Source organism: Carassius gibelio, chromosome B8 (assembly GCF_023724105.1).
Source record: "Carassius gibelio isolate Cgi1373 ecotype wild population from Czech Republic chromosome B8, carGib1.2-hapl.c, whole genome shotgun sequence".
Lineage (NCBI taxonomy): Eukaryota > Metazoa > Chordata > Actinopteri > Cypriniformes > Cyprinidae > Carassius > Carassius gibelio.
In genome coordinates this window covers 3828669-3847450 of record NC_068403.1, presented here as the reverse complement: position 1 = coordinate 3847450, position 18782 = coordinate 3828669, and the positions used below count along the sequence as shown (strand labels likewise).

Sequence of the window (18782 nt, the reverse complement as noted above, 5' to 3'; positions counted from 1 at the left end):
AAATAAGACATGTCAGAATGTAGCCCCTAAGTAAAAAAAAAAAAAAAATTATATATATATATATATATATATATATATATATATATATATATATATATATATATATATATATATATATACATATATATATATATATATATATATCTCATTGGACCTGCACACGTAAGTGTACACAAAATTTCAAAAGTAAAGCATAATTATAAATAATAAAATATAAATAATAAATATTACATATCCTATATATTGTCATATTAATAAGTGGTTCACAATATTTGTATTTTTCTAGTGATGCAGAGATAAAATGAGCTTGGCCCATCTATTTCTATTTGTTTAGGTGTTGTCTTGATATTGCAGTTCCTTACTTGGTAAAATACAAAGAAGTTCCAATTCAGATTCTGTTCATCATATTTTATATAGTTCAATGCAAATTGTGATTCGGGATGGTGCACTTAGAGGTTATAATGCATGAGTCAAGAGCTTTACTCTGAAACAGCTTGTGGTTTCAGTCACTCACATCAGGACACAGTCCAAGAACACGGACTTACAAAACCTCTGGTTTAAAGCCAGCTTTTGAAGATCTCCGCACATGTTAAGTGAACTTGGCTGAACCACAGATTCTTCAAATACATACACTAGATCAGCACTGACTCTGATGTTGATTTGTAACATTCTTGAAGGAATTAAAGCTGTACAGAGTGATAATTTGGTTATCTGTTGGAAATCTATTTTGTTGTTATGGTGAGTTATGAAACCCTGTATGAATTATGTAAGGCTTTGTTGCCATCTAATGGTCGTACTCGCGCAGTACATTTTATACGAACAGGATTTATTAGCAACATGACCAACTCGAATGTTATTAACTTATCTTATTTTTAGAGCGGCACAGCTATTTGTAACTCGAGTTTGTTTCTCTTCCAGATATTTTTTATTATCATAATCATAAAAATAGTTTGTAGCGCAAATAGTTTTACTGTTTATTGCACCTTGTTATGCATCTAGTCATTTCAGCAAGACTAATGTCTCTCACAATTACAGAAAATAGCTTGCTTGCATTGCAAAGGTTGATAAGGTTAGTATGTAGAATGTTGTTAATGTTTTTATAACTGATCAATAAAAAAAGTTGCCTCAATGTATTTAAGATTTAATTTTTTTTTGCATTTCTCTTAAATGTCTTGTATAGTTTTTGTAAAGACAGTCTAATATGTTGTTTCTTATTACTCTGTAATGTCAAGTTTCTTTCCGTGCCAGTCTTTTGATATATGCAGATATATCTGCATTTTATTCAAAGGGAGACAGAGAAACTTGTCAAAGCACTGTAGAAATCAAGGTCATTCTATGCAATTGCTAAATAAAATCTTGTTGAGCTGTAATGTTTCACATCTGTTAAAGGCCATGATCTGTTGTGGTTTAATCAGTGTATTATTGAGGTTATATGAATTTGTGTTTGTATAGATTGTAATGACTCACTTCAGCAGAATTTAGTGTAAAACTGTGCTTTGACTGCCTTTGAGGTTCAGGGTTGTGTTTATAACAGGATCGGAGGCCTTGTAAGTACATCTCTCGGGCAGTAGGTGGCAGTAAAGACTAATGTACAGGTCTCTTCACTCGTGTTTTCTGCACAGCTTGGCTTCAGTGCCACTGAATGTGAGTTTGCCGTCTGCACTGAATGTCTGCGTACTAGTAAGGGCAATAAAAGACTTGTGTTTATATTAAACACGGGAGAACAACACAATTTAGAATGATGCGCAAATAAATGACTCGTATGAGTCGGTTCTTTATAGTGAGTCAAAAACATATAACACAAGTGTAATCAGATTCCTAAATAAATGACTCTTCTGAGCCTGTTCTTTTTAGTGACAAGTGTCATTCTATTCTCAAATATTACTCTCATAAGCTGTTTGTTGTATTGAATAAATCAAACAAATAAATAAAGCATGACCAGCCTGCTCCAAATGAGCCATTTTGTAGTGAATCCTACAGAACTGCCAGTGTAAATTATTTCCTGAATAAAAGACTCATTTATGCCACTTAATTAAATGTTCAAAAAAACAAGTGGACGGTTTGAGTAATTTTCAGAAATTAAAAGAATACTGGATTATCTTTCAAAATGGTTACTGAATCAACATCAGACTATGACTGAATTGCTTCTCTACTCTTATCATTTGACCAAAGGTGTAAGGTTTGATTTTGACCACTCCGAACTCCCTAACTGATTCAAATGATTTGCGATCTCGCTACGAACTCCCGAACTTATTCAAATGATTCGCGATCCCCAAACTGACTCAAATGATTCGCGAACCCGCTCCGAACTCCCGAACTGACTCAAATGATTAGCGATCCCGCTCCGAACTCCCAAACTGACTCAAATTATTCGCGATCCCCATAACTGACTCAAATGATTCGCGAACCCGCTCCGAACTCCCGAACTGACTCAAATGATTAGCGATCCCGCTCCGAATTCCCAAACTGACTCAAATTATTTGCGATCCCCATAACTGACTCAAATGATTCGCGAACCCGCTCCGAACTCCCAAACTGACTCAAATTATTCGTGATTCCCATAACTGACTCAAATGATTCGCTATCCCGCTACGAACTCCCGAACTGATTCAAATGATTCGCGATCCCCAAACTGACTCAAATGATTCGCGAACCCGCTTTGAACTCCCGAACTGACTCAAATGATTCGCGAACCCGCTCCGAACTCTGCCACTGTAAATTATTTCCTGAATAAAAGACTCATTTATGCCACTTAATGAAATGTTCAACAAGACAAGTGGACGGTTTGACTAATTTTCAGAAATCAAAAGAATAATGGACTATCTTTCAAAATGGTTACTGAATCAACATCAGACTATGACTGAATTGCTTCTCTACTCTTATCATTTGACCAACGGTGTAGGTTTGATTTTGGCTTTGGTGGGGACATAGCCGCAGACAACAGACATTTAATTGTCCTTACTAAATTCTACACTCGTGCATTTTACATGATGGCTGTTTTGATATATATATTATATGTGAATCATTTGTTCACTTATGTCATTCCTACAAATGCGAATTTCAATCATTAGATGAAGTGTTTGTATTCTGCTCAAAATCTGCAGCAAAGTTTATCACATTGAACTTTTCTTCATTTCTGCCCACCGTATATCTCATCTTATATTCAACATTACACCTAATTATGATGTTTACAACGTTGAATCTTAAAAATGCATTTTTGTTTTACAGATGATTGTATTATTGTTCTTTAAATCAAATCACACTTGCTTCGATATTTAAAAAAAAAATCGAATAAAATGACATTCATACTTAATTGTGCAAATACTGCTTGTGGCTGTTGTAAATTCAAATGAATGCAAATATGAATAATTTTACTGCACGTGTTTTACTGGGCCCTGTTTATCATTAAAATAACAAAACCAACTCCAATATTAGATGCATTTTATTCTCATTTGGTTTGATTGTTCAGTTCAGTTCTGTAAATGGGAGATTACAGTATATAGAGCAGGACAAGATTTATTGGCATACATGTGTCATGATGTTGTTGAACATGAGATATTCACTCCTGGTCCTTCTCCTCCCCATGTGTGATGATGTAGACCAGATTCTTATAGTCCAGATTACCTGCTGCGTCTGGAGGAAAAGCACTAAACATCTGCTCCATCTAAAGAGAGATGGATGAAAAATGGTATTATAATGTTTTTGTGGTTGTGTGGTTAACACAGTATAGAATTCACTAGTCATATTCATAATCTATAGATAAACACAATATAATGTCACTTCCTGCTTTCTATTCACATAGAATATAAATGTCAATGTGACACGGCACAGTGCTGTCAAGGACACGGAGAGCTGAAGTGTTAGACATAAAACAAATACTCTCAGATGTCAGACCTCTTCTGGAGAAAATCGGTCCGCTTGCGTTGTCAACATCTGTGCCAAACTGTGAGGAGAGACAAACTTCAGTTTGACCTTTTGAGATAATCGAATTACTTCTGGCAAACACTTCAGACTCAGAAATATTTAGGCATGAATTTCAGATTTTAATTACATATAGACTGAACAAAATTATAAACGCAACACTTTTGTTTTTGCTCCCATTTTTCATGAGCTGAACTCAAAGATCTAAGACTTTTTCTATGCACACAAAAGGCATATTTCTCTCAATTATTGTTCACAAATTTGTCTAAATCTGTGTTAGTGAGCACTTCTCCTTTGCCGAGATTATCCATCCACCTCACAGGTGTGGCATATCAAGATGCTGATTATACAGTAGGATTATTGCACAGGTGTGCCTTAGGCTGGCCACAATAAAAGACAGAGATTTAGACAGATTTGGGAACAATATTTGAGAGAAATAGGCCTTTTGCGTACATAGAGAAAATCTTAGATGTTTGAGGGCAGCTCATGAAAAATGGGGGCAAAAACAAAAGTTTTGCGTTAATATTTTGTTTAGTGTAGAATTTCCATCCATTTGGATCACACAGTTTTAATGTAAACCATTAAACCTAATATATTGCATATTTTCAGACACATATAAATGAAACAAGTATGATTTCTGCACTCAGAAACATCACGGCATTGTATATTTTTTATTTTGAAATCAGTTTGACCTCATTTAAGTACTCACCTGTTTAATTTATGTCTAACTGAAAATTATTCATCAACCTGAATAATAAACCAAATGGCTTTATTTTATATATATAAAATGTATTAATTATTATTCTTTTTTTTTTTTTTTTGAGTGCACATGCATGCAGGGTTTGAAAAGTCTATATGTAGTGCATTTTTTACTTCATTAGCTTGTAAAGTCATAATATGAAAAACTAAGCAGAATCCCTGGAGAAATGGATTTGCAGAGAAGCAGGGCAGAATGTGTTGTTTTAATGGTACTCACAAATCCTTCCTCAAGGTCCCCTTTCCCTCTGGGTCGAACACTTTAAAGGCATTCAGAATGGTCTCCTCTGCATCGGCACCTGTTTTTTTTTAAAAGAGTGCACAACAGAAAACTGACAAGAGACCTAAGTGTCTTTAAAATCCTCCTGGAATGCAATAAGACATACTTTGTACAGGATTCCTTGTGGAAATTCTATCACAATTTTGAGCTTGATCCTATGGGAATCGTCATACAGGCTCATAGCTTCCAGAACATAGTTCCTATAATGATTCCCAGTAGGATCAAATGCTTCTGTAGGACTTCAGAAGGAAAGAAAATCCCTGTGTGATTTCTTGTCCACTCATGAGACTTTATTCCAAAATGCCTCGAGTTTTGTTTAAATGAAGTACAATATATTTTAACTCGATTATACATTAAACATCTGTTATGTTTTTAAAAGAATCTCTTATGCTCACCAAGGCTGCATTTGTGTTTTTATTTAAAACAGAAAAATTTTATTATTTTGAAATATTACAAAATTAAAACAACTGTTTTCAGTTGTAATATATTCTAAAATGTGATTTATTTCTGTGATGCGCAGCTGGATTTCCAGCATCATTCTTCCAGTCTTCAGTGTCACATGATCTTCAGAAATCATTCTAATATGCTGATTTGCTGCTTGAAAACATTTCTGGATATCATCAATAGTGAAAACAGTTGTGCATATTTTTGTGAAAATGGTGATATATTTTATTTTTGTAGATTCTTTAATGAATGGAAAGCTCAAGCTCATATATATCATATATATATGATATATGAAGCTCATATGAAGCTCATATATATATATATATATATATATATATATATATATATATGTATATATGTATATGTGTATATGTTAGTGCTGTCAATCGATTAAAAAAAATTAACTAATTAATCGCACAATTTTTTTAAATTAATCGCGATTAATCGCGATTAATCACAAATAAGAGACTGAAACTTTTTGGATATGTAAATGTAAAATGTAAATAATTAATGTAAACTCAAGACAAAGAAACTATTTAAATTCAAAATATGATTGTTTATTGGAATTTTTGTTTAACTTGTAACACCGATTTTCTCATGTAAACAACATACCTGCAATAAACCATCAATATCCTCCAAATTAACTGTTGGCTTGAAAGCCATATTTATTACAGAAATAAATACACAGGAATGTAAGTACCATTTGAATTTCAAAACAATCAATGCCAATAAAAAACAAAAATGATTTCCATGTTGAATTCTAAGTGGACTGCAAAAAAAAAGTATAGTCATTGCCAGTGCTTTAAGTGGGCCAGTATGCACCAGTACCGCCACTTCCAAATATAGCTCTTGAGCGTACCGCCACCTCTCCGTGCGCCCAGAACGTGCTTGTAGCGTACCGGTACGCTCATTTGGACATCTGTTTTAATAGAGGTTTTAATCTTTTACCTGCACTGCCGATTTTCAGAGCGCCCTTCACAATGCAAGCTTCCTAATTCATCCCACCCAGAGCAGAAACTACATTACCCATTCACCCTTAAGTTATACAAGTGAATAGCGCATGTGTCGCTTTTCCCACTGTTAAGTGTCAACAACTCAACGTGGCCGGAGAAGGTGTGTGAAACTCGTTGTGAGTTATACTAAAGCAAAATCTTGAGTATTTATTGTCTGATAAACATTAAAAACTGTCTGCGGAGGTTGAGTCGTCCTGCAGCCCCCGCTGGCTGTTCATTGGCTGCAGCATCTTTTTTCTAAGTTCTAAAAAAATACCGTAGACTAGGCTTGGGCGGTAATGCGGTAATATGGTATACCGCGGGATCTAAAAATAGCAACGGTATCAGTTCCAATACCGTCATACCGTTAAAAAAAAACAAACAAAAAAAAAACAATGCACTTATATAGGAGACAATGATTAAATATTAAATATAATTTATTTAATGCCTAAAAATGTGTATGCGTGGTTGTCATCGCGTGACAACGAGACGAGGAGAAAGAGAGAGGAGGGGAAAAGATGGCGAGTTGCGCACCAAGTGACCTGGTCTCAAAAAAATGAACATAAATTCTGCAGTTTGCCAGTATTTCGGGTTTCGACCGAACGAGAAGGGAGAGGTGGTAAATAAGGATGAGGCTATTTGAAAATTGTGCCCTCACGAAAAAAGATGACTCTGGGAATATGCTGCAGCAAAAAAAAAAAAGCAAAAAAAAAAAGCGATGCAATGGCAGGTCCTGTCGGCATCGGCAACGGACCGAATCGGAGCTGAAATAACAGCCTACTGTTTAGAGCCAGTTACTCAAGGAGACGAGGACCCACTTCATTCATGGAAAAATGCTTACTGGTGTTTTCCCCAGATGTCGCGAGTGGCACGATAGTAGGCAAGCACACCATCAAAGCAGGTTTTCAGCACCGCAGGTAAAGTTGTCGGTCCACAACGTGCCCTAGCGAAAAATCTTGACTAGATAGTATTTCTACATTCGTTCCTATTGGCACTGTTTATTTTTTATTTATTTGGATTCGGGTATTTTTATTTGGTTTTCATTAAAAACTATTTTGGAAAAGAAGACTGGAAAGAAGTTCGCTCTTTTTTATAATCTGCTCTTTGTTATTTGAAGTTGTTCATGCAGTGTGATTTTTATGGATGGGCGTTTTTCCGCAAATATCACATTCGAATAATTTTGAGCCCACAAAAAACGAATATTCGAATATTCGTTTATTTAAATTAAGTTTAATGAGACAGACGTTATTTTTCAGCAACATTTATTGTTTCTGTCATTTTGGAACAAGCTTACACACAATAAGCTTGAACATTACACATCGTGTTTTGTAGCTGAAAAACTTTAACAACGCAAACAAACAAAAGTATAGCCTACAGATTAAAAGCAAAAAATAAAATAAAATAAAAATAAAATATGAACAAAGAAAAAACGTAAAGCAGCCTGCCGCAATTATGCCATTGTACAGAATGTAGCTTACACTTAGCCTAACTTTGAAACTGTCTGCAAATCTTTTTTGCTTTTTTTTTCTATTGTTTTACATGTTCTTGTTAAGAAACACGGGCATGTAAACATGATCGGGGGAAAGTCTGCTCCGTCTGTTAAAAATAAGGCCGGCCGCGGAGAAAACGCGCTCTGACTGCACAGATGTTGGCGGGACTCACAAATAACGGTGTGCTTTCGTTTCACCACTGAATGGGATCCTCATCTGGTGGAATACATGGCTCCAGCAAGAACTGTTCCCACTCGTCTCGGCTGGACTCTCTGTAATCATCGCTGAAGAACTGGAGAAGAAGAAGATCTTTTCCGACGAGTGGGCATTGCATCCTCTTTATCGTTGGTGACGCACCACTCGTCTCGCATCAAGGAAAATGTTCTGATAATGTTCAAAAAAGTTTTTTTTTCTTACTTCTCTCATGTTTTCATCGAGAAACCTGAGATATTTGGGCCGAGGGTCTAGGGCAGATGCGAGAAGAGGAGTTTTCACTGCATTCTCCAAGTTAGCGGTGTTTATTCGTTGCTTGAGAGACGCCGGAACAATGTTCTTGAATGCGGTTGCTTTCTGTGATTCTCCACGGCATATTTGAAGTACTGTAGAAGATCGCAGTTCTTATTCATTCATTAATTATTTTTTGCTTTCATACATCTTCAAATATGCCGTGGAGAATCACAGAAAGTGACCGAATTAGGTTTTATTGTGGACTTTTTTCCCTTTTTTCTTTTCTTTATGGCAAGCAAAAATATGTCAAAATTCGAATATCATTTTTATTTATCGAATAATTAGAGCCGAACGAATATTATAATAATAATATCTGTGCACACCCCAAGTGATTTTATTGATTTGTGTGCGCATCTCTGCGCAAAAACTGTTCTGTATATTTATGTTAATTTAATTATGTTTGACTATTGCTATTTGTTACTAATAAAAGTTGTTAATATTGTTGTGCATGTCATTTTGTTATTGTTTCAGTATTAGTGTTTGGTATTCAGTTTCTGAATGGTTTAGGCACAAGCCAACAGTTTGGTGATGCTGTCTCAGCCTTACGTCATATTTTTTTAATAATTATTCACGGTAAAACCGCATACAGAGGTAAAATAGGGAGGAGGTTTGACGGTATCAGAATTTGGATACCGCCCAAGCCTACCGTAGACGGCAAGGCACAAATTTAGATATTCATTTATCTAATTAATCTATAGCCTATGCACAAAGACAATATGATCTTTTTGTCCCCTTTTTGTTTTAAAGCTTGATGAAGAGAGAGAGCGCAAGTTGCTGCAGCTGCGAGGAGGACAGTGATGCACGCGTACAGGAGTGATTGACAGTTCGCGGCACTGTGTACAAAAAATACTCCGCTACACAATTATTTCGTTATTTTCGTTTAAGCTTATTAACGTTAGCATTACAGAAAGGTCTGATTTACGCACTGTTACAGTCATTGTTTTTTTTTTTTTTTTTTTAAACAATGACATTTGAGTTCATGATTTTAATGTTGCTGTTTCTTGTGGCAGACTAAATGAAGAGTAATGTTTCTTGTGGCAGACTGAAGAGTAATCCGGCAGAGTTTTATACTGAAACTTTCCGTCTAAAAGTCCTTCCTTGGTCTTATCCATATTTCTTTGCACGTTGAACACACATAGGCCACAACTGGAAATAAAAAAAAACTGCAACCGCGTTAATTGCGTTATATATATATAGGTCTTAGTTACTTAGTGGCATGTCGAACAGGGGCGGATCTATCGGGGTGGCAACAAAGAATTAAAGGTTATGGCCAATTTGAAACTTTATGAGCGTGTGATCCCACTCCGAACTCCCCGAACTGATTCAAATGATTTGCGATCCCCAAGCTGACTCGCATGATTCGCGAAACCACTACGAACTCCTGAACTGATTCAAAGGATTTGTGATCCCGCTCCGAACTCCCGAACTGATTCAAATGATTCCCAAACCCGCTTTGAACTCCCAAACTGATTCAAATGATTCGCGAACCCGCTCCGAACTTTCGAATTGATTCAAATGATTCGCGAACCCGCTCCGAACTCTCGAATTGATTCAAATGATCCGCGAAGCCGCTCCGAACACCCGAACTGATTCAAATGATCCGCGAAGCCGCTACGAACTCCCGAACTAATTCAAATGATTCGCGATCCCCAAACTGACTCAAATGATTCGCGAACCCGCTCCGAACTCCCGAACTGACTCAAATGATTCGCGATCCAGCTCCGAACTCCCAAACTGACTCAAATGATTCGCGATCCCGCTTCGAACTCCCAAACTGACTCAAATAATTTGGCGATCCCCATAACTGACTCAAATGATTCGCGTTCCCGCTACGAACTCCCGAACTGACTCAAATGATTCGCGATCCCGCTCCGAACTCCCGAACTGACTCAAATGATTCGCCAACCCGCTCTGGACTCTGACATATGTATATTCAGATATAAAAGTAATTTAAAAAATAAGTTAATAATTTTCGATTTCCAAATATTGCATCTATCAAACATAGTTAACCACTTTTAAAAAGCGTGAGGATATGTAACAACTTCGTTTTGTGTCAGAACTTTCACACTTTCATTCATAAATTCACCCTGTTTGTGTTTGAAAAGTGACAGGGATTGAATCGCGGAACTGGAACCTGCTGTATAAAGCAGAACGTCAAGGAATTCGGCCATTTTTTAATGAATAAATCAAAAGTATAGCATTTAATCAAATCTCGATATGGACTAGTGTCTGCAATACTAAAGGTGTTCAGTACCGTTGCTCCCTACACGCAGAGTAGGGCACCAACTCCCAGAGGGGGCACCATCCCAGTTGCTCAAAAAAAAAAAAAAAACTTCCTCCATTCTCCCATCCGCGCTCGCGACCGCTCGCACCTCATGTTTGCGGTTGAATGTTCATGAATGATGGATGAACATCTATGCCCAGGTAGATTACATCAGCAATCCAGCAAAGAGAAAAGAAAACTAAAAGTTAAAAAAACATTGGACGTTTGACCAGTCTCAATTTAGGGACCGTCTCTAAAGTTACATGCTATATTGGTATACACATTTCTAACGTCAGTAGCATTTGAAGATAATTACTTATAGTCATAAAAAATACTGTAATTGTTCATGTAGGTGCCAGCTATAATGTACAATTGTATTAAATGTTTGATATGTATTAAAATAATCCGTAAATTATGCTACTCTTTCACATGGGCTCAAACGCAAATTTGAAGCTCAATAGCATTTGAGGAGAAAGACTTGCAGTCATAAAACAATTGTGATGTGTTCATTTAGGTGTCAGCTACAATGCACACCTTATACATTTTTAATATATATTAAAATAAAGTATAAATCATTTAGGTAAAAACAAGGCCCATTTATCATTTTCAGGCACATTCCTGTGAAGCATTTTTTTCCTCAGGTTCCCTTACGAAAACTACCAATCATTGTTCTTGTAGCCATGGTAACTGCAAATTAACCATGATTTTGTTACTTCAAATAATAATTTACAAAGTATTAACATATTGTAATGTTGTTGTTGTTGCTATAAAAACAGATGACACAGCCTTTATAATTTCTTCAACAACAACAACAACAACACAAAAAAAACGTGCATATCTCAACCCTTACAAAAATAAACCATGGTTTGGTTTTATCATAGTAAAACTGCTTAATTTCCTTTTGCATGATTTCTGAATGCTTGAGACTATAAAATAAATTAGAGTCATAATAAAGTTATAGCCACAGGCAAATGTCAAGAGCTACAATTGTGATTTATAAATAATACAATTTATTCATTTAGTTTTTTATTTGATTAAAGTTATTTTTTCACCCCTATAGTAGGTGTTTTTTCCATCATCATATTTGAGGAAGGGGGGCACAGCAATACAATCCTGCTTAGGGCACCTGTTTGGCAAGCAAAAAAAGCCCTGAAAGTGTTGTTATACACGTCTCTGGGAATGTGTGCTGTACTACACACACACACACATACACACACACATACACACACACACATACACACACACACACTGAAGCACGCGTGGTGTTTTCAGCTCTTCACTATATTGATGCATAATGTATGCTACACGTGTGCACATCAGCGCGCTATGAGAGGATTTCACCGTTTCATTTGATAAAACTATCATCATTCATTCGTATCGTATACACAATGTCTTTACGACAACCTGTCAAAATAAAATTTCGGTATAACTTGAAGAAATTCAAACAGAACTATAGTACTATTGCACAGTAGAGTATGCTATACTTCAAGTAGGCCTATTAGCTAATAATAATAGTTTATTAAAAAAAAAAAAAAAACACAGAACCTCTGTCTACAACTCACCAAAATAAAAGTTTGGTCTAACTCAAAGAAATTATGTAAGAAATTGCTTAGTAAAATATACTTAAAAGATATACTAAAACATTATTTTAAAGGAATATCACACAAGTATTCATAGAAGTTTTAATTTAAACTTGCCAAAACAATAACACCATATTTTTCAGAAACAATTTCTAAATGTACATTTGTATTTGTGCCTATAAAGTTTATTTATTTATTATTATTGTCAGATAATAAAACCTCTGCTTCAGGACCATATTCATATAACATCTAAGGTTGTAGCTCTTGACTGGTTGAGTTAGATGATGAGTAATACTAAACAGTAGAAAATCAGTTGAGTCTCCCCATCTGTAAATGTCATTGGCTGTTAAAATCTTGTGTTTCTTATAATAAATTGACATATTGATAGCACTGAACCTTTTATAACGCTCTTAATGACATGTGGATGCATACTGTATGCATTAGTGAGTGTGGTGGTGCTTATGGGGTATGATCACTTATTCCTTATATGAACTGTTTCAAATGCAAGATATTGATTGCATGAGATTGAGTTTGTAAATTATAGCCTGTGTCCTTTTGTAATGTGCACATATATTTATCATCAAACTGTGATAACTGTGACTAAATTCAGTATATATATGTCTGCCATATGTTGCCACCCCTCAAAAATTCCTGACCCCTTCTCACCACCCCATCAATATTTTTCCAGATCCGCCCCTGATGTCGAGGCAACATAAGATAAAAAGATAGGTGCTTTTATAATCCCGCTGGATAAATGAAAGTTTCAGATTTTCAGATTCTTAGTAACACTTCACCCCACCATTTACCTTTAAGCTTCTCCCCAAACATAGTGAGGAAGACTGTGAAGTTAATGGGTCCTGGAGCCTCCTTCAGCATCTCCTCGAGCTCCTCCTGTTTGACGTTCAGGCGGCCTGCGGAGGCAGAGGACAGAACTGCTGTCAGAGAGACGCTTCCTCCACCAATGCAGAACGACAGTGACGTATAGCAGAGATTATTACAGTTCACCTAAAGCTGCGAACGTATCCCTCAGGTCATTCTTGTCGATAAAGCCATCTCTATTCTGGTCCATGATTGTGAAAGCCTGAGGCAGATGAAAGAGAGAGAATACAGAGTGTGTGTGAGAGGGATGCAGAATGTAATTTGATGGTGTTTAAGGTGTTTGTCAAAGGTGAAGCATGTCATTTCTGCACCTCTAGTGGCATCCAATGGAATTGCTAAAAATTATAAAAATGAGTCAGACACTGTTCCTCATTGTTGAATCAGTAGTTGACATATATATTGTGTTGCTTTAGCATCTTTGATATTGTTGTTTATCATTTTAATGATCCTTTTGGAAAGCAGCATACATGACTTCTGCACTTTGACAAACTTACATCCAAACTTTTGAAAACATGTTTAAATGTTCCTCATGAGATGCGTAGAATTAAAATGTTTTGAATGCATTTTTTAAGACTCACTTGAAAGTTAAACTAAAAATGAATAATTGATTTAATTTATTATAATTTATTTACTCAGGTTGTTTCAAACCTATTTGTGTTTTCTGTGCAATGCTAAAAGAGTATATATATATATTTTTAAGCTAGTGCATCATGAAGGCAAGTCAGTGTTAATTTAGTATCGTAGAGATTCTGTGCTAGTCATTATGACTACATTTTGTTTTTTATTTATGTATTTTGTTTTAATTTTTGCCTTTTTTAATATGCACAATATACAGTTTCTAAGTTTTTTATGATTTTATTTTAGTGCATCAAGTTAAACTTAATGAACAATATTTATTTAGCAACTAGCTGAACTAAAATATTAAAAAACTATTTTCCAAGGCAACATTTATCATTTTCATTTAGTAACTTGATGTGCTGTGATGTGAAATAAAAATGAAAATATATTTAAAAAAATATTACAATTATTATTTTATTTTATTTCAGTTGAGGTTTATTTTATGCATGTATGTATGTATGTATTTATTTTCAAGGTTTTAGTTTTTGTTAGTTGACTCAAAACCAAAGACAAATTTTTGAGTTATTGTGTAATGACATGAGGGAGAGAAAATAATCCCAAACTCATTCTTTAACTAAAGGTCAGACCTCACTGTCATGCTGCTTATTTAGTGTTTATTTTTTGCCAAACTCCCTCAGTTGTGTATTTATAGTTCCTGTAATTCCGCTTCACTTGGTGTCTTTGTGTTTGTTTGTGAGAGACAGACAGACTGAAAGAGAGAGAGAGAGAGACGGCTAGCATTTGTCTGCACGTTCTCATCACTGCCATCTCGGATCAGCGTCATGCTTATCCTGTTTGTCGTGATCTTTTCACAGCCGCTTTGAAACCAGAGAGAACGTCTGTCCTGCTGCATTTTCCACGCAAATCTCAGGGCCCTGACAGCAGGCTGGAGTGTGTGTGAGCGAGTGTGTGTTCAGGGTGTAAATCACTCCGCTGTGCTAATCGTTACTGACACATTCTGAATTATTCACTAGCGATGATGAACACAGACATATTGAAGTCACATACAGAAATCTCGCTGTAGATGCTCGATATCACAGTGAAGGAGTCACGATAAAGACAATTGTCACAGCAATTAGAGTCAAACGAGCGCTTGGTTTGTACCTCTTTGAACTCCTGGATCTGTGTTTGCTCAAACATGGAGAAGACATTTGAATTGGCTCCTTCTGCCCGCTTCTTTGCCTTTTTGGGTGCCTGCAGAATAATCACATGTGGCTTGCTATATAGAAGTACACTTAGGCATGCCATTTCATTGGTGCACTTTAGATTCATGCTTCAAAAACCCTCTGAAATGTCTTTCCATTTGGCTGATAATATGAATTTTACCTCTTATTTTAATAGAAAACACACTACTGTTCAAAAGTTTGGAGTCATTATTTTGGAAAGGTATATATTTGTTTCCAGTTAGGATGCTTTAAATTGATCTAAAGTGACAGTTAAGACATTTATAATGTTACAAATGATTGCAATTTCATATGAATGCTTGCTTTTCAATTTTCCATTCATCAAAGAATACTAAAAATAAAACTGTGGTTTCCATAAAAACATGAAGCAGCACCACTGTTTTCAACACTGATAATTATCAGAAATGTTCCTTAAGCAGCAAATCAACATATTAGACAATTGACAATTGCATTTTAAAATATATTCAAATAGACAACAGTTTTTAAATTAAAATAATATTTCAGAATATTGCTGTTTTTGCTGTTTTAATCAAACAGATGCATCACTGGTAAGCAGAAGAGACTCCTTTCAACAGCATTTACAGACTCCAAACTTTTTTTTACACCATGTAAAATGGATTGCAAACGCCATTTCAAGTTGACTCTGATCACACTTGTTTCTCCTGCACTGAAGTCTGCTTAAATGCAAACTTTTACTGACGTCTCCTGCTAAAATGCCCCATAGATCTCACAGGACGACTCTCAAAGTGTACTGCTAACTCAAATATTTCTCATCAAATTCTTCCTGATCGGCTGCCTATTCATGTTCATTTGAGCTCTTGTGTGTTTTTGCATTTCTCTTAAGGAGTTTTGGGTGTAGCATCCTCCTTTGAGCAGTGAGGATGTATAATTAGCCGGGAGAGCGAGGACTCAGCCTGTGGATCAGATGTGGGATTACAGACTGGCGCTGGCTGCTGACAGCCTCGTCTCGGAGCCTGTTGAGAGGTAATCCCACCAAGACAGGGATTAAGCGCTACTATTTACATTCCTGCCACACCATTCGGAAAACATTGCGAGGTGCGTTTCTGCTCGATGACATCGCAGCTCGACAGCTGCTCGTCTGCCTTCTGTCTGGATTACAGTTGTGCTTCAACCACGAAATATGCAGAGTATTTTCAAAAGATTTTTTTTTTATGAACAGCATAAATAAACCCAGAGGAAAATGTTATTGCTCAAAGGATCATAACTCAGGGCAGATCTTATTTATGTATCAACTCAAGAATTCCTTAAGAGAAATAAAAGATGGTTGACATAATGTAATATAACTATAAAATTAACAATGGATAGTAACTGGATAGTGCTCGTCACGGCTGCATTTGTTTGATCAAAAATACAGAAAAAAACAATAATCTTGCAAAATGTTATTACAATATAAAATAATGGTTTCTATTTGAATATCCTTTAAAATATAATTAATTTCTGTGATGCAAAGCTGAATTTCCATCAGCCATTACTCCAGCATAAAGTGTCACATGATTTATTATTAGCAGAGGCGGACAGTAGTGAAGTATTTTTACTCTGCTGTAAAAGTACTTTTGAAGTGTCAGTAATTTATCAGTGTTTTTCTTCAGAAAACTTTAATTCAAAGCATATTATTGTACTCTTTTACTGCACTACATTTCATATTAAATATGATTTTTGAAAAAATATGAGTTTTTCCATTTACTTGAGTAAAGTAAAAGTACTTCACTACTGTCCACCTCTGATTATCAGAATTATCAATGTTGTACTGCCAAATATTTTTTTGGGGAAACTGCAATACTTTTTTTCAGGATTCTTTGATGAATGATATAAATATTTTCTAACTATATCGATCTTTGCTATTACTTCTTAACAACAATTTCTTTCAAAAAAAAAGAAAAAAAATTACTGACCCACACTTTTGAACTTTGGTGTATATTGTTTGAAAATATTTCTATTTTAAATAAACGCTCTTCTCATGGGCCTCGCTAGGCTATTTTTAGGGGTCTATAGTTTCAGTCCCCTTTAAATTTCATGGTAGCAGACTTCGATCAATTCCTTGGTTAGAGCATTTTTCTGCAGAGCGAGAAACAGAGGAGGTGTGTGTTTATCAATAGAGTGTAATAATATCTGCATCTGTGCAGTTCATAGTCATAAATGCAGTTTACAAAATATCATTGGGGGAGCAATCAGTTTTCCATTTCCTGTGAAGTTTTCGCTGTGTTCACCCCTTATTACACCACAGCCGTTTCCTCCAGCGAAAATGAAGCCCTTAAAATATATAAACACATACTATATAAAACGATCATGTTGCCATTTTTATTTGAAAATGTAACTTTCAATATAAAACATATTAATTACAGTGCATGTGGCAAATAGGTTTGCATACCTGAGCTAAAGAAAGAGGGTTTTACTAGAAATCCAAACAGTAACATTTTGTGTTCGTAGAATAAACAGGTGTGTGTGTGTGATCAGGATTCAGGAAGACTGCTCTAATCTTATACCAGTGGAATACAATAAGTTGCAAAATGCTGTAAGTTTAGTTTAACACTTTACCCTATTAGATAATTATTTTTAATTATTATACCCTCATTGGGGGCTGAGCCCAGCTAAAACGAAAGTCTTAGAATCGCCCCTGGCTCTTCTTTTTAACTTTTTATTCATCAAAAAATCTTGAAAAGAATTATCGAAGGTTCCAAAAAGATATTAAGCAGCACAACAGTTTCCAGCACTGATAATAAATCACTATATCAGAATGATTTCTGAAGATCATGTGACACTGAAGACTGGAGTAATGATGCTGAAAATACAGATGCGCATCACAGAAATAAATTATATTTGAATGTATATTAAAATAGAAAAACATTTAACATCATAAAAATATTTCACAAAATATTATTTATTTTTTCCCTGTGTTTTTGATTAAATAAATGCAGCCTTGATGAGCATAATTAAAAATTTAAAATCGTTCTGATCCCAAACGTTTGACTGGTGATTATATATAATTTATTTATTAGCACATTGTGACAGTGGTTTAAAGATATTTTTTCTAAAAGGTTACTTAAAATATAAATAAAATAAAAAAATAAAATAACACATTTTAAGCAAAAAGTCTTCATTTGCTCCCGTTTCTCTAGGATTTTATTAATAAAATGATAAATAGATGAGTCACCGATCTCCTTTTTACATTTTTGGCTAATGAAAATGTTTGTATCTATCTTTGAGAACAGAAACGGTTTACCTTTAATGTATTTATTTGTAGAAAATGAAATGAATAAAAGCTGGATGAGTCAGATGTAAGTGGCTCTGATGAAGCAGACTTAAACTTCAGACTCAAACACTGACAGCAGGAAAAATCAACTTATTTTTCATCTTCATTCGGATGCATCAAGAGAATATTGAATTAAATGTCTGCTTATTATCAAAGACAGAGTAAATCAATGAATAACTGTATGACAAAGCAAACTCACCATAACTGTAACTCTTGAATTCAGGAGACAAAGCGCGAATGATTTCAGACAGGGTGGAAATGCTGATTTTAATATATATAACCCCATTCCCCACCTCTGACTATAAATACATCCTCATGCGCTTCACCAGGTAGCCAATTGTGTACTTCATAAGTTATTATAAGAATCCTGATTAAAGGGGTTTAATCCAGGAGCCAGAGGGCTTCAACTTTCCTAAACCTGGAATGTGTGATTGACAGCGGCTTTAATGCTGTTTCTCAGTATTTGTAGGTTCATTAAGAGATATTTAGTTGGAAACAAATGGATTAGAAGCTCAGGTTTTGAATATTTAGACATGCAAGTGTCACTATCTTCATCATTTTTTATATAATTTGTGGTGGATGGATGAAGGCGGCTCT

General features: G+C 35.3%; 1 protein-coding gene across 1 annotated transcript; it reads right to left on the bottom strand.

The window, feature by feature from the left end:
- Positions 1-3424: 3424 nt before the first annotated feature.
- Positions 3425-18440, bottom strand: myl2b (myosin, light chain 2b, regulatory, cardiac, slow). The gene is made up of 7 exons (XM_052562710.1): positions 18385-18440; positions 14835-14924; positions 13239-13314; positions 13040-13144; positions 4898-4976; positions 3895-3943; positions 3425-3664 (listed from the first exon to the last, which is right to left on the bottom strand). The coding sequence occupies exons 1-7, from the start codon at positions 18385-18387 to the stop codon at positions 3560-3562; spliced, it is 507 nt and encodes a 168-aa protein (XP_052418670.1). The 5' UTR covers positions 18388-18440; the 3' UTR covers positions 3425-3559.
- Between the last annotated feature and the right edge of the window lie 342 nt (positions 18441-18782).